The sequence below is a fragment of the Hypanus sabinus genome, chromosome 23, assembly GCF_030144855.1.
Source record: "Hypanus sabinus isolate sHypSab1 chromosome 23, sHypSab1.hap1, whole genome shotgun sequence".
In the NCBI taxonomy this organism is placed as follows: domain Eukaryota; kingdom Metazoa; phylum Chordata; class Chondrichthyes; order Myliobatiformes; family Dasyatidae; genus Hypanus; species Hypanus sabinus.
This window is the reverse complement of record NC_082728.1, coordinates 60,963,395-60,979,401: the sequence shown is the minus strand read 5'-3', so window position 1 is coordinate 60,979,401 and position 16,007 is coordinate 60,963,395. Positions and strand designations below refer to the sequence as shown.

Genomic DNA, 16,007 nt, shown 5'->3' with positions numbered 1-16,007 from the left:
CCAACTTGGGACCAATGGACCACTTGCTTAATGGCATAAAGATTGGAAAGTTCTGATCTATCCCACCTCCTTCTAAAAAGCACATGACCATACATTTCCCTACACTGTATTGCACTTGACAGTTCTTTACCCATTCCACTCTTCTCTATCCCAATTTGCACTAGGCCTTTATTTCTCCTGTATTTAGAGATGCTTGTGATTTTTAAATTTAATTTGATTTCTTCTATTTCCTTATTCCCCACAAGTTCTCCCATCTTTGTCTGAATGGACCAACATTTGCTTTGGCATTTTTTTTACACTCCTACATAAGATTATACAGTACGGTTTTATGTTTTTTCTACTGTTTTACTCGATTTTCTTTCCTTCATAAATGTCTTCAGCCCTCTGCAGAATTCTAAAACCCGCTAATCTTAAGCTCGCTGTTTTTTTCTGTCAACTGTATAAGCCACTTCATACATTTAATACGATTTAACCACTTTTCCTGTTGTGCTTTTGCACCTTACAGGATGCATTTTTGTTGTACTAACTTGATCATGGGGTCACTGAAGACACTGCTGGTTTTGTCACTTGGCGCAGCCTTTATTGGTTGAACGGCCTTTTGTTCCAGGGCTGCCCTCTCCTCCGGGTCGAGCTCAGTGACTGGAGTCCGATGTTGCTCCTTGCTGATCACAGGCTCCAGGTAATAACGATTGTACCGTGACCACCGCACTAGCGTCACCCTAGGGATACCAAGGAAAGCGAACAGATGAGGACCAGATGCATCCCAAAACCCCATCTTCCCTCGTCAGCACTGAGCCCACTTGGCATAACCTGGGACACAATTACCCCTCCACACAGCACACAACGCCCTCGGCTTTGACCCACATCGTGCTTGCTAAGGCTCTTACACTCACAACCCCCTCCAGAACCGTGTGGCCTACCCTCTCACCTCTTTACCTCGCAGGAACAAATGATCAGCTCAGCACGGCCCATCTTATCCTCCCCCACCCCACCTGTCCCAGGACACACTAACACCGCCACACAAATGCAGGAGGAACTCTGCAGGCCAGGCGGCATTTATGGAAAAGAGTGACCCTCGCACTGCCACACGCACCACGACAGCCGGACTTTGTCACTCAGAATACTCGCCACCCGCCAACCGCAAACCACCGCCATCTTGTCCCTTACGGGAGGACCCCAACAGCTGCCCTGCTGCGCCTGACTGCGGCAAAACAAACACCAATCAGAGAGGGTGGGCGGAGTCACTAACACGGATATTGCGTCACGAACAAGCGCCAGGGCCGAGCCGTTGCGTCATCAGTTAGCAGCCTCCTCGGTGTCCCACGCTCACCTACTGCCCCTCAGTGTGGTGAGGAGGGCAGTTGTCCCACCAGTGAGCACGTCTGCCATAAACGCTGCCTGGGCGGGGCGGAAAGCATCTCCCCCTAACCATCCAGTCGGCCTCCGCTCCCGCACCGGGAGCTGTGACCCTACTGCCCCTCAGTGTGGTGAGGAGGGCAGTTGTCCCACCAGTGAGCACGTCTGCCATAAACGCTGCCTGGGCGGGGCAGGGCGGGGCGGAAAGCATCTCCCCCTAACCATCCGGTCGGCCTCCGCTCCCGCACCGGGAAGAGCTTCTTCCCGGAGGCTGTGACCCTACTGCCCCTCAGTGTGGTGAGGAGGGCAGTTGTCCCACCAGTGAGCACGTCTGCCATAAACGCTGCCTGGGCGGGGCAGGGCGGGGCGGGGCGGAAAGCATCTCCCCCTAACCATCCGGTCGGCCTCCGCTCCCGCACCGGGAAGAGCTTCTTCCCGGAGGCTGTGACCCTACTGCCCCTCAGTGTGGTGAGGAGGGCAGTTGTCCCACCAGTGAGCAAGTCTGCCATAAACGCTGCCTGGGCGGGGCGGAAAGCATCTCCCCCTAACCATCCGGTCGGCCTCCGCTCCCGCACCGGGAAGAGCTTCTTCCCGGAGGCTGTGACCCTACTGCCCCTCAGTGTGGTGAGGAGGGCAGTTGTCCCACCAGTGAGCACGTCTGCCATAAACGCTGCCTGGGCGGGGCAGGGCAGGGCGGAAAGCATCTCCCCCTAACCATCCGGTCGGCCTCCGCTCCCGCACCGGGAGCTGTGACCCTGCTGAACCTCACGCCACGGCGGCATTGCACTGTCTCAGTACTTGTGTGCTGTGGCACTTCTTATTTGCAGTTATTTTGTAAATAGTACAATAGTATTTCTGGTTAGATGCTAACTGCATTTCATTGGCTTTGTATCCGCACTCGGCACAATGACAAAGTTTAATCTAATCTACAATTCTGGAATAGAGGCAAAGATGATAGAACCCTCACCACCTCTAAAGTATTTGTCAAAATTCTTGAATTAGAATGGGATTCACCTGCTTTGAGTGTCTTTTAATAATACCGTGCTTTTCTCCTCGTTCTGTCTTACTAATGGGTCCTTTTATTTACATCTGTGAAGAAAAACATGCAACGTAATTGTTTACTCTCTCTGTCATTTCCACATTTGCAATGGTAAAATCTCCCAGTTCTTTTGCTTCCTTTTCTCCATGCTTTGACAACTTCCAGACAAGTGTGAGGTGTCTGTTCCACTTTGGGAGGACCGGCCAGGGTAGGAAGGTCAAAGACAGTGAGAGGTAGAGCACAGAGGGATCTAGGAATATAGATCCATTGCATCATAGACAGGGTAGGAAAGAAAGCTTTTGGCACCTTGATCTTCATAAGTCCTGAGTACAGGAGATGGGATGTTATGTTGAAGTTGTATAAGATTTTGGTGAGGCCTAATCTTATGTGTTGTGATAATCAGTAAAATCAGTCTCTACTTCCTGAGGAGATTGAGGTCCTTTAACATCTGCTGGACGAGTCTGTGGTGGCCAGTGCTATCATGTTTGCTGTTGTGTGCTGGGGCAGCAGGCTGAGGGTAGCAGACACCAACAGAATCAACAGACTCATTCGTCAGGCCAATGATGTTGTGGGGTTGGAACTGGACTCTGTGACGGTGGTGTCTGAAAAGAGGATGCTGTCCAAGTTGCATGCCATCTTGGACAATGACTCCCATCCACTCCATAATGTACTGATTAGGCACAGGAGTACATTCAGCCAGAGACTCATTCCACCGAGATGCAACACTGAGCGTCATAGGAAGTCATTCCTGCCTGTGGCCATCAAACTTTACAACTCCTCCCTCAGAGTGTCAGACACCCTGAGCCAATAGGCTGGTCCTGGACTTATTTCCATTTGGCATAATTCACTTATTACTATTTAATTATTTATGGTTTTATATTGCTATATTTCTACACTATTCTTGGTGCAACTGTAACGAAACCCAATTTCCCTCGGGATCAATAAAGTATGTCTGTCTGTCAAAATTGAAAGAGTACAGAGAAACTTAACAAGGTTGGTGCTGGGACTTGACCTGAGCTTTGCAGGAGGGTTGATTACGTTAGCACTTCATATCCTTGCGTGTAGGAAAATGGAGGGTGGGGGAGATTTGCATTAAATTTCATCTGCTATTTTTCAGGCCCAGATCCTGCTGCCTTCCTTACTGCCCGCAGTCTGCGAATTTGCTGATCCAGTTGACTGTGCTGGGCAGTGCCAGACTTGCCACATCCTGTTGGTCAGTGGCACATGCACACTTCAGCAAACCCTCTTGGAACAGAGTGAACCTTGTTAGCTGCTCACCCCCGGCTCAGACAAGCTACAATGGGCAATGTGAGTCCTGGGAATACTGGCATTTTGCTTTATTGAAAATCACAGCTGCAGGACATGGCACTGCTGAAGTTTGAGAGATTAGGATTCTTTCGACAGGACATCTCCTGTGGCTTGGTGAAAAGTATCTTCTCCAATTCTAGAAGAAGCAAGAAATAAAAATGAGGACAAGGTACTACGGAGGAAGACAGTTCAAAGTCTCCAGCTTATTTTACAGTCCATAAGATTATGACTACTCCAACCTCACAAAAACTTACCAACTAACTTCAGGAGGTTTGAGGCTCTGAACTAAGCAACACACAATCATTTTTCTGGGAATGAACTCCACAGTTGTTTCAGCTTTTGCAGAAGAAGGTATCTTTAGTGATCAGTCTCTGATTAAATCAGGTTCTAACAAAAGATCATCAACCCAAAATACTTACTTGGTTTCTCCAGCATCTGCCTGACCTCCATAATATTTCTGTCTTATTTCAGACTTCAAGCATCGACGGTATTTTTATTCCAAGTTTAAGGCTGTGTCTTTGTTTCCTTGTGTTCCCTACAGTGCAACACTTCACCATAACAAACTTCTTCCCCCAAATCTTGGAAAATGCTCACACATCAGCACAGGGTTTGACTACACAATATGAAGGCTCACCTAGTTGATTGCCAGACATCTTGTAGGCTGGAAACTGGAGACCTCAACAGCCACGTGGTCTTCAGAATCTGGTGCCCATCCTCCAGCATCAGGCATTGTCCAACCCAGGATGTAATGGAGCCTGATAACAAGAGGAAACATTCCTTGAAGCCTCACCAGTAACCTCCACCATGAGAACACGGTCACAATGTGCAGCTCCTTCTTCCATGTGTCTTGATTTAAAGCACTCATGAACCTGGAAATTGCCCATGATATTTAATTCAACAGAGGATCTTTGGAATTAGTTTATTATCGAGATACGTACTGAGGTGGAGTGAAAGGCTTGCCTTCTAAGCTAGAGATATCCAGAGAAGTTTAAACTAATTTTGTAGGGCGATGGGAAGCGGGTGATTGGCCTGAGGATGGGGTGGCTGGTTTGCAAACAGAGGCAGTGTGTAGTGAGCACGGGCAGGCCGATAACAGGGCAACATCACACTCAATGGGGTGAGTTGCAGTGTACAAGGGGGATGAAATCAAAAAGAGTGAAGAATACAGGACTGAAGGTGTTATATTTGAATCCACACAGTGGATGAACTTGTAGCACAGTTAGAGACTGGCAGGTATGATGTGGGCATCATCCAGGGATATACACTGTATTGAAAGGTCAGGCAGGTAGGCATGGCTCCATTTGTGAAAATGAAATCAAATCCTTAGAAAGAGGGGACATAGGATCAGAAGGTGTAGAATCCTTGTGGACAGAGTTAAGGAACAGCAGGGGTAAAAAGCCCCTGATGTGAGTTTATACAGGCATCTGAACAGTTGCCAGGATGTGGGCTACAAATTTTAACAGGAGATAGAAAATGCATGTCGAAAGGGCAGTGTTACAATAGTTATGGGGGATTTCAGTATGCAGGTAGATTGGGAAAATCAGACTGGTGCTGGATCCCGAGAGGGAAAATTTCTAGAATGCCTACGAGAAGGCTTTTTAGAGCAGCTTGTGATTGAGCCTACTAGGGGATCGGCGATTCTGGATTGGATGTTGTGTAATGAAATGGAATTGATTAGAGAGCTTAAGGTCAAAAAACCCTTAAATCATAAAATGATAGAATTCACTCTGCAATTTGAGAAGGAGAAGCTAAAGTATTACAGTGGAGTAAAAAGAAGTAAAGAGGCATGAGAGAGGAGCTGGCCAGAATTGATGGAAAGGGAACTCTAGCAGGGATGAAAGCAGAACAGCAATGGCTGGAGTTTCTGGGAACATTTCAACGGCTCAGGATAGACACATGCCAGAGAAGTATTCTCAACCGAGGCTGACAAGGAAAGTTAAAGACAGCATAAAAACCAAACAGAGAGCGTATAATAGACCAACAATTAGTGGAAAGTTAAAGGATTAGGAAGCTTTTCAAAACCAATAGAATGTTATTAAAAAAGTCATAAAGATGAAATACAAAGGTAAGCTAGCCAGTAATGTTAGAGGATACCAAAAGTTTAATCAGATAAATAAAGTGTAAGAGAAGCGAGAGTGGATATTGGACAGCTGCAGAGCAGTGCTGGAGAGGCAGTAATGGGGGACAAGAAAGTGGAGGATGAACAGATTAAGTGTTTTGCATCATTCTTCACTGGAAGACACGAGCATTATGCCAAAAATTTGAGTTCATCGGGACATAATGTATGAAGTTGCTATTACGAGGGAGAAGGTTCTTGGGAAACTGAAAGGTCTGCAGGTAGATACATCACCTGGACCAGATGTACTACACCCCAAGGTTCTGAAAGAGGTGGCTGAAGAGATTGTGGAGGCATTAGTAATGATCTTTCAAAAATCACTAGATTCTGGAATGCTCCAAAAGACTTGAAAATTGCAAATGGCACTCCACTGTTCAAGAAGGAAGGGAGGACAGACCGGATACATGTACAGTTTAGGTGGGACAGATCGGAGTCACGTACAGTTCAGGTGGGACAGACTGGAGTCGCGCACAGTTCAGGTGGGGGACAGACCAGAGTGACATACAGTTCAGGTGGGGGACAGACCGGAGTCACGTACAGTTCAGGTGGGGGACAGACCGGAGTCGCGTACAGTTCAGGTGGGGGACAGACCAGAGTGACATACAGTTCAGGTGGGGGACAGACCGGAGTCGCATACAGTTCAGGTGGGGGACAGACCGGAGTCGCGTACAGTTCAGGTGGGGGACAGACCGGAGTAGCGTACAGTTCAGGTGGGACAGACCGGAGTCGCGTACAGTTCAGGTGGGGGACAGACCGGAGTCGCGTGCAGTTCAGGTGGGGGACAGACCGGAGTCGCGTACAGTTCAGGTGGGGGACAGACCGGAGTCGCGTACAGTTCAGGTGGGGGACAGACCGGAGTAGCGTACAGTTCAGGTGGGACAGACCGGAGTCGCGTACAGTTCAGGTGGGGGACAGACCGGAGTCGCGTGCAGTTCAGGTGGGGGACAGACCGGAGTCGCGTGCAGTTCAGGTGGGGGACAGACCGGAGTCGCGTGCAGTTCAGGTGGGGGACAGACCGGAGTAGCGTGCAGTTCAGGTGGGACAGACTGGAGTCACGTACAGTTCAGGTGGGGGACAGACCGGAGTCACATGCAGTTCAGGTGGGGGACAGACCGGAGTAGCGTACAGTTCAGGCGGGGGACAGACCGGAGTCGCGTGCAGTTCAGGTGGGGGACAGACCGGAGTCGCGCGCAGTTCAGGTGGGACAGACCGGAGTCGCGCACAGTTCAGGTGGGGGACAGACCAGAGTGACATACAGTTCAGGTGGGGGACAGACCGGAGTCGCATACAGTTCAGGTGGGGGACAGACCGGAGTCGCGTACAGTTCAGGTGGGGGACAGACCGGAGTCGCGTACAGTTCAGGTGGGGGACAGACCGGAGTAGCGTACAGTTCAGGTGGGGGACAGACCGGAGTCACGTACAGTTCAGGTGGGGGACAGACCGGAGTCACGTACTCCTTCAGGTGGGACAGACCGGAGTCGCGTACAGTTCAGGTGGGGGGACAGACCGGAGTGATGTACAGTTCAGGTGGGGGACAGACCGGAGTCGCGTACAGTTCAGGTGGGGGGACAGACCGGAGTGATGTACAGTTCAGGTGGGACAGACCGGAGTCGCGTACAGTTCAGGTGGGACAGACCGGAGTCGCGTACAGTTCAGATGGGGGACAGACCGGAGTCGCGTACAGTTCAGGTGGGGGACAGACCGGAGTCGCGTACAGTTCAGGTGGGACAGACCGGAGTAGCGTACAGTTCAGGTGGGGGACAGACCGGAGTCGCGTACAGTTCAGGTGGGGGACAGACCGGAGTCGCGTACAGTTCAGGTGGGACAGACCGGAGTAGCGTACAGTTCAGGTGGGACAGACTGGAGTCGCGCACAGTTCAAGTGGGGGACAGACCGGAGTGACATACAGTTCAGGCGGGGGACAGACCGGAGTCGCGTGCAGTTCAGGCGGGGGACAGACCGGAGTCGCGTGCAGTTCAGGTGGGGGACAGACCGGAGTCGCGTGCAGTTCAGGTGGGGGACAGACCGGAGTCGCGTGCAGTTCAGGTGGGGGACAGACCGGAGTCGCGTGCAGTTCAGGTGGGGGACAGACCGGAGTCGCGTACAGTTCAGGTGGGGGACAGACCGGAGTCGCGTACAGTTCAGGTGGGGGACAGACCGGAGTCGCGTACAGTTCAGGTGGGACAGACCGGAGTCGCGTACAGTTCAGGTGGGACAGACCGGAGTCGCGTGCAGTTCAGGTGGGGGACAGACCGGAGTCGCATGCAGTTCAGGTGGGGGACAGACCGGAGTCGCGTACAGTTCAGGTGGGGGACAGACCGGAGTCGCGTACAGTTCAGGCGGGGGACAGACCGGAGTCGCGTACAGTTCAGGCGGGGGACAGACCGGAGTCGCGTACAGTTCAGGCGGGGGACAGACCGGAGTCGCGTACAGTTCAGGCGGGGGACAGACCGGAGTCGCGTGCAGTTCAGGTGGGGGACAGACCGGAGTCGCGTGCAGTTCAGGTGGGGGACAGACCGGAGTCGCGTGCAGTTCAGGTGGGGGACAGACCGGAGTCGCGTGCAGTTCAGGCGGGGGACAGACCGGAGTCGCGTGCAGTTCAGGCGGGGGACAGACCGGAGTCGCGTACAGTTCAGGCGGGGGACAGACCGGAGTCGCGTGCAGTTCAGGTGGGACAGACCGGAGTCGCGTGCAGTTCAGGTGGGGGACAGACCGGAGTCGCGTGCAGTTCAGGTGGGGGACAGACCGGAGTCGCGTGCAGTTCAGGTGGGGGACAGACCGGAGTCGCGTACAGTTCAGGTGGGGGACAGACCGGAGTCGCGTACAGTTCAGGTGGGGGACAGACCGGAGTCGCGTGCAGTTCAGGTGGGGGACAGACCGGAGTCGCGTGCAGTTCAGGTGGGGGACAGACCGGAGTCGCGTACAGTTCAGGTGGGGGACAGACCGGAGTCGCGTACAGTTCAGGTGGGGGACAGACCGGAGTCGCGTACAGTTCAGGTGGGGGACAGACCGGAGTCGCGTACAGTTCAGGTGGGGGACAGACCGGAGTCGCGTACAGTTCAGGTGGGACAGACCGGAGTCGCGTACAGTTCAGGTGGGGGACAGACCGGAGTCGCGTACAGTTCAGGTGGGACAGACCGGAGTCGCGTACAGTTCAGGCGGGGGACAGACCGGAGTCGCGTACAGTTCAGGTGGGGGACAGACCGGAGTCGCGTACAGTTCAGGTGGGGGACAGACCGGAGTCGCGTGCAGTTCAGGTGGGGGACAGACCGGAGTCGCGTGCAGTTCAGGTGGGACAGACCGGAGTCGCGTGCAGTTCAGGTGGGGGACAGACCGGAGTCGCGTGCAGTTCAGGCGGGGGACAGACCGGAGTCGCGTGCAGTTCAGGTGGGGGACAGACCGGAGTCGCGTGCAGTTCAGGCGGGGGACAGACCGGAGTCGCGTACAGTTCAGGTGGGGGACAGACCGGAGTCGCGTACAGTTCAGGCGGGGGACAGACCGGAGTCGCGTGCATTTCAGGCGGGGGACAGACCAGAGTCGCGTACAGTTCAGGTGGGACAGACCGGAGTCGCGTGCAGTTCAGGTGGGGGGACAGACCGGAGTGATGTACAGTTCAGGTGGGGGGACAGACCGGAGTCGCGTACAGTTCAGGTGGGGGACAGACCGGAGTCACGTACAGTTCAGGTGGGGGACAGACCGGAGTCGCGTACAGTTCAGATGGGGGACAGACCGGAGTCGCGTACATTTCAGGTGGGGGACAGACCGGAGTCGCATGCAGTTCAGGTGGGACAGACCGGAGTCACGTACAGTTCTGGTGATGAAATTTGAACAGATCTCCTTCCCTGACAGGTCTGTTCACTGAAAGCAACATCACTGATAGATTAGGTGGTGAAGAATGTTTTCGGGTTCTGACCCTCATAAGTCAGAGTATTTTGAAATTATGTTGCAGATGTAAACGATGTTAATGACATTGCAATTTGTGTATTGTCTGCTGTTTTGGTCCCCTGTTTTTGGAAAGACGCAGGCAGCTCCAGCACATCCCGAGACTGCATGGGCATCTCATTGAAACCTACTGAATATTGAAAGGACTAGATGGGGTGGATGTGGAGAGGGTGTTTCCTATGATGGGGGTATCCAGAACTGGAGGGCATAACTTCAAAATTGAAGGGCAACCTTTTAGAACAGAGGTAAGGAGGAATTTTTTTAGTCAGAGAGTAGTCACTCTGGAATGTTCTGCCACAGGCTGCGGTGGAGGCCAAGTCCATGGGTATATTTACGGCAGAAGTTGATCATTTTCTGATCGGTCAGGACATCAAAGTTTATGGCGAGAACGCAGGTGTATGGAGTTGAATGGGATCTGGGATCAGCCATGATGAGATGGCAGAGCAGACTCAATGGGCTGAATGGCCTAATTCTACTTCCCAGTCTTATGGTCTCTTCGAGGATGTGATGAGGATTCTAGGGCCTGAGGTTTCAGGAGAGGTTGAGCAGGTTAAGACTTTATTCCTTAAATAAAGGACTTTATTCCTCCCCTGCCCTCTGTCTGGCTGAACACAGCTCCAATGCCATATACAAATTTGCTAACGACAGCAGTCGTCTCAGGTGGAGATGATTCAGCTCACTGGGCAAGATAGGACGTGGTCGAGTGGTAACACAGCAACGTCTCGCTCAGCTGGAATAGAACTGACTTCAGAAGGGGAAGTGGGGGGGGGGGGGCGGCAGTACAGTGGATCAGTAACACATTGGGTCTGCTTTGCAAACTGGAGAAAACCACTCCAGCTTCTGTACTTTCCTCAGAGGCGCCGTTGCAAGTTTCCTGACAGGTTGAATCCTGGACTGGTGTGGCAATTCGAATACACAGGAAACTGCAGAGACTAGTGGACTTTGCCCCATCATACGCACATCCTTCCCCACTATCGGTGGCACTGCTTTGAGGTGGCAACACCCATTATCGAATATCCTTCTCATGTGGGCCATGCCACCTTCTGGCAGCTGCAGAAGCCTGAAGTCCCACACCACCAGCTTCAAGAACAGCTCCTTCACTTCAGCCATTCGTCTGAACGAACGGGCTATACCCTGATCACAACAGTTTAGCAACTCCGTGACCACGTTGATCGCCTTGCCAAAATGGACCTTCTTTTGGTTTAATCATGCTTTCTGAATGCCTTTTCTCTGTGAATGTGTCTGTGACGCTTTATATCACGCCTATGCCTCCTCATGGTGGAGGGAGTACATTCAGACTGGAGGGTTGTGACTAGTGGTGTCCCACAAGGATCTGTTCTGGGACCTCTACTTCTTGTGATTTTTATTAACGACCAGGACGTGGGGTAGAAGGGTGGGTTGGCAAGTTTGCAGACGACACAAAGGTTGGTAGTGTTATAGATAGTGTAGAGGATTGTTGAATTGCAGAGAGACATTGATAGGATGAAGAAGTGGGCTGAGAAGTGGCAGATGGAGTTCAACCCAGAGAAGTGTGAGGTGGTACACTTTGGAAGGACAAACTCCAAGGCAGAGTACAAAGTAAATGGCAGGATTCTTGGAAGTGTGGAGGAGCAGAGGGATCTGGGGGTACATGTCCACAGATCCCTGAAAGTTGCCTCACAGGTAGATAGGATAGTTAAGAAAGCTTATGGAGTGTTAGCTTTCATAAGTCGAGGGATAAAGTTTAAGAGTCGTGGGGTAATGATGCAGCTGTATAAAACTCTAGTTAGGCCACATTTGGAGTACTGTGTCCAGTTCTGGTCGCCTCACTATAGGAAAGATGTGGAAGCATTGGAAAGGGTACAGAGGAGATTTACCAGGATGCTGCTTGGTTTAGAGAGTATGGATTATGATCAGAGATTAAGGGAGCTAGGGCTTTACTCTTTGGAGAGAAGGAGGATGAGAGGAGACATGATAGAGGTGTACAGGATATTAAGAGAAATAGATAGAGTGGACAGCCAGCACCTCTTCCCCAGGGCACCACTGCTCAATACAAGAGGACATGGCTTTAAGGTAAGGGGAGGGAAGTTCAAGGGGGATATTAGAGGAAGGTTTTTCACTCAGAGAGTGGTTGGTGCGTGAAATGCACTGCCTGAGTTAGTGGTGGAGGCAGATACACTAGTGAAGTTTAAGAGACTACTAGACAGGTATATGGAGGAATTTAAGGTGGGGGGTTATATGGGAGGCAGGGTTTGAGGGTCAGCACAACATTGTGGGCCGAAGGGCCTGTACTGTGCTGTACTATTCTATGTTCCAACGGCAATATAGGACTTTGATCTTTGGCCGTTGTTCTGTATATAATCACGGAGGGTAAATGCACACTGTCGTTGTCACAGGGGAAGGGAACTAAAAAATAGTTTCACCACATAAAACACCTGATTCTGATACGGGAGAATATCAGTGTAGTTAATTAGAGCTTCGTTTATACACCTGGTGAATTCTTTGGGGAATTAGTCTGTAATCGAGGTTTGTTTACACTGGGGATTAATGAAATGCTCTGCTCCTATCTGGGGGTTAATTCACGCCGAGGGTTGTTAGACGGGAGGGCAGACGTCCTCTGCCGAAGTCGGACTTACCCCCGGCCCAGGCGACCGACATAGTGAAGGTCGGCTCCCTGCCGCCGTGCCTGATGCCGAAGACCGGCGCCTGCCTGTCGGCTCCCGCTTCTCCGACCGCCGCCTCGACCGCCGTGCGGTAGCGGCCGCTCAGGCTGAGGTTCCGGGCCTCGCTCAGGTGGAAGAAGGAACCGAGGCTGTTCCACCAGATCCCGGTCATGTTACAGCGGCCGGCCTGCAAAACGCGACACTGAGCAAACTGAATGTCTGCCTCCATCTCCCATCTCCCATCAACTCCCCTCTCCCTCCATCTCCCCCATCTCCCATCAACTCCCCTCTCCCTCCATCTCCCCTCTCCCCCCTCTCCCCTCTCCTCCCCTCTCCCCTCTCCTCCCCTCTCCCCTCTCCCCCCCTCTCCCCTCTCCTCCCCTCTCCCCTCTCCCCTCTCCCCACCTCTCCCCTCTCCCCTCTCCCCCCCTCTCCCCTCTCCCCTCTCCCCCCCTCTCCCCTCTCCCCTCTCCCCTCTCCCCACCTCTCCCCTCTCCCCACCTCTCCCCTCTCCCCCCCTCTCCCCTCTCCCCCCCTCTCCCCTCTCCCCTCTCCCCCCTCTCCCCTCTCCCCCCCTCTCCCCTCTCCCCCCCTCTCCCATCTCCCCGAACCCCACCCGGCTTTACCGAGATTCCGGGGAGAACGAGCGCCAGCAGGAAGAGGCGAACGGCGGGGCCCGGCGTCTCCATCGCAGCTCCGGCTGTCGTTCTGACCGAAGTCCTTCCTCCCCCAGCGGTTGTTGACTTGCTGCTTATCTCTGCCAGTGTTCTCCAGCGACTAAACAGTGACTGTTTTGTCTTTGAGTGTGAGCATTGTAATCTGACCATTGGAAAAGTAACCAGAATCTCCTCACTCCCCCACCCGGAATGCCCCGAGCGGTTGCTGAAGCTCCCTCATCCCGGTCCCTCGCCGTAGAGTTACCCCAAAGCCCCCCCCCCCCCAGGATAGCCAAGTGCGGGGCACAGATTGACGAGGGCCGTTCATTATGATCTTCATGCCTCCACTCATTCCTAATGTCGGGTTTGGACTGGAAGTGAGCCAATCCCTCTCACAGATACCGAGTTTTCCTCGCAATTTGTTTCCTGCCATTGATTATTCAGCATCTCCAGTCTTAAGTCTCTATTTAATTAATTAATAATTCACAAAGGCCCCTCAGGGAAAGTTAGGAGTGGTATTGGATCATTTAATAGTTTAAATATTGCAAAGAGATGAAAGTGGGAAAACTGCAAAATTCAGCAAAGGATGATCAAAATAGAAGATATGAAGTAAGGGTGAACTGAGAAAAAATCTTGTATAGAGATATAAAAAATTACCAACAAACATTAAGTTATGCTGGAGAATAAAGAAATGGCTGAAAAGTGTATGTATATCTACTGGAGATGGTAGAATGGGAATAGTGGACTCCTGTCTCTGGTGATTGAAGTTCCACAAACTGGAAGACTGCAACTTGAGAACAATCTTACTATTTGAGGCAGAGTGAAACCAGAGGAACAGACCAGACAGCCTGGCATATGCGAATGGCAACATGGAAAAGGAAGTAGTACCAGAGACACTCGGTCATCTTCTACAGAGAAAGAATGACCATTGCAGGTCACTAACTGTTTATTTGTTTAATGACACAGTTCACTAACAGGGCCCTCCAGCATTGACCCGTGTCACTGAATTAACCAGCTGACCACAGATCCTTGGCATATGGGAGGGAAGCAGAATAGTCAGAGGAAACCTTGGTGGTCAGACAGTGTTAGAAACGAGCTGGGTCACTGACATTGAGCTAACTGGCTGTTCCAGTTGAAGGGAAGATGAATCAGAATCAGGTTTAATATCACCAGCATTGTTAACTTAGCAGTTCAATGCAATACATAATCTAGCAGAGAAAAAAATTAAATTAAAAATAAATTAGTAAATCAATTACGGTATACGTATATTGAATAGATTAAAAGTGTGCAAAAAACAGAAATAATATATATTAAAAAAGTGAGGTAGTGTCCAAGGATTCAATGTCCATTTAGGAATCGGATGGCAGAGGGGAAGAAGCTGTTCCTGAATCACTGAGTGTGTACCTTCAGGCTTCTGTACCTCCTCCCTGATGGTAACAGTGAGAAAAGGGCATGTCCTGGGTGCTGGAGGTCCTTAATAATGGACGCTGCCTTTCTGAGACACCGCTCCCTGAAGATGTCCTGGGTACTTTGTAGGCTAGTGCCCAAGATGGAGCTGACCAGATTTACAACCCTCTGCAGCTTCTTTCAGTCCTGTGCAGTAGCCCCCCCCCCCCATACCAGACAATGATGCAGCCTGTCAGAATACTCTCCATGGTACAACTATAGAAGTTTTTGAGTGTATTTGCTGACATGCCAAATCTCTTAAAACTCCTAATGAAGTTATAGCTGCTGTCTTGCCTTCTTTATAACTACATCGATATGTTGGGACCAGGTTAGATCCTCAGAGATCTTGACACCCAGGAATTTGAAACTGCTCACTCTCTCCACTTCTGATCCCTCTATGAGGTGGTCAGAAGAATGGACAGAATTAAGTTCAGGAACAGTTATTACCCTTCAACCATCAGGCTCTTGAACCAGAGGGAATAACTTCATTCAACTTCACTCACCGCAGTACTGAACTGATTCTACAGCCTATGAGCTCACTTTCAAGGACTCTACAACTCACGTTCTTGATGGATATTTATTGGTTATTTAGAACATAGAACAGTACAGCACAGGAACAGACCCGTTGAAAGTAAACTGGAAAAACCCAAAAAGCTAATCCCTCCTACCTACACAATGTCTCGTTCCCCCATCCTCATCACATTCATGAGCCTATCTAAATGTTTCTTAAAAGCCTCAGATGTATTTGCCTCTCCAGCACACCAGGCTTCCACCACTCTGAGTAGAAAACTGAAAACTTACCCCTCACATACCCCTTGAACCTACCTCTCCTCACCTTCAATGCATGCCCTCTGGCACTAGACATTTCAACCCTGGGAAACAGATACTCTCTGTCCACTCTATCTCTCATAATCTTATAAACCTCTCTCAGTCTCAGCCTCTGCCACCCCGAAGGAAACAGCCCAAGTTTGTCCAGCCTCTCAAAATGGAGAGAGACAGACTGAGCCAACGTGATAGCTGGATGCCAGATTCTGAGATTGATAGAAAGAAGGAGCAAGTTACCTAAAGATGGAACTGGACTCCAGTGGGGTGTAATGTGTCTGGGTGTAAGGCGAAGGGTTGTTCCTTCGGTTTGCATTGCGCGTTGTTGGAGCAATGCAGAAAAGCACAAAGGTCGGAGGACAGACAACCAAGGTGGGATGATGCTTGCAGACCGAAAGCAGGAGCTCTGCAGACTGATCAGCCTTCTCTGTCTGGTTTCCCTGGTGGAGACCACACAGCAAGTGTTTCAGTGGTTCACTTGAAAAGACGGTCTCTCTACAGCAAGAAGAGGTGGAAGGATCTGTGTTTGCATGGAGAAGTTCTGTGAGACGGGGAAAGGCTGTTCAGGTTGGAAGAGTGACTGGCTCAGGGAGTCCACATTTGATATTAGGATTGGTTCTGAGTGAGAGGAATTGTGCAAGTAGGTTAGTGTGAGTGAAGGCGGTGGAAGAACTTGACTG

The 16,007-nt window shown here is 51.1% G+C and overlaps 2 protein-coding genes across 2 annotated transcripts in view; both read right to left on the bottom strand.

Moving 5' to 3' along the window:
* Positions 1-1,236, bottom strand: part of mrps7 (mitochondrial ribosomal protein S7) — a 33,601-nt gene extending 32,365 nt beyond the window's left edge. Inside the window, exons 1-2 of the mRNA XM_059948979.1 lie at positions 1,094-1,236; positions 528-719 (exon numbers count right to left, since the gene is read on the bottom strand). Of these exons, the coding sequence (XP_059804962.1) occupies positions 528-719; positions 1,094-1,155 (254 nt within the window). The 5' untranslated portion in view covers positions 1,156-1,236. The remainder of the gene's footprint in view (positions 1-527; positions 720-1,093) is intronic.
* Positions 1,237-3,708: 2,472 nt separating this feature from the next.
* Positions 3,709-13,316, bottom strand: LOC132380244 (avidin-related protein 1-like). Its single transcript, XM_059948980.1, has 4 exons — positions 13,030-13,316; positions 12,377-12,590; positions 4,338-4,458; positions 3,709-3,839 (listed from the first exon to the last, which is right to left on the bottom strand). The coding sequence occupies exons 1-4, from the start codon at positions 13,228-13,230 to the stop codon at positions 3,782-3,784; spliced, it is 594 nt and encodes a 197-aa protein (XP_059804963.1). The 5' UTR covers positions 13,231-13,316; the 3' UTR covers positions 3,709-3,781.
* Between the last annotated feature and the right edge of the window lie 2,691 nt (positions 13,317-16,007).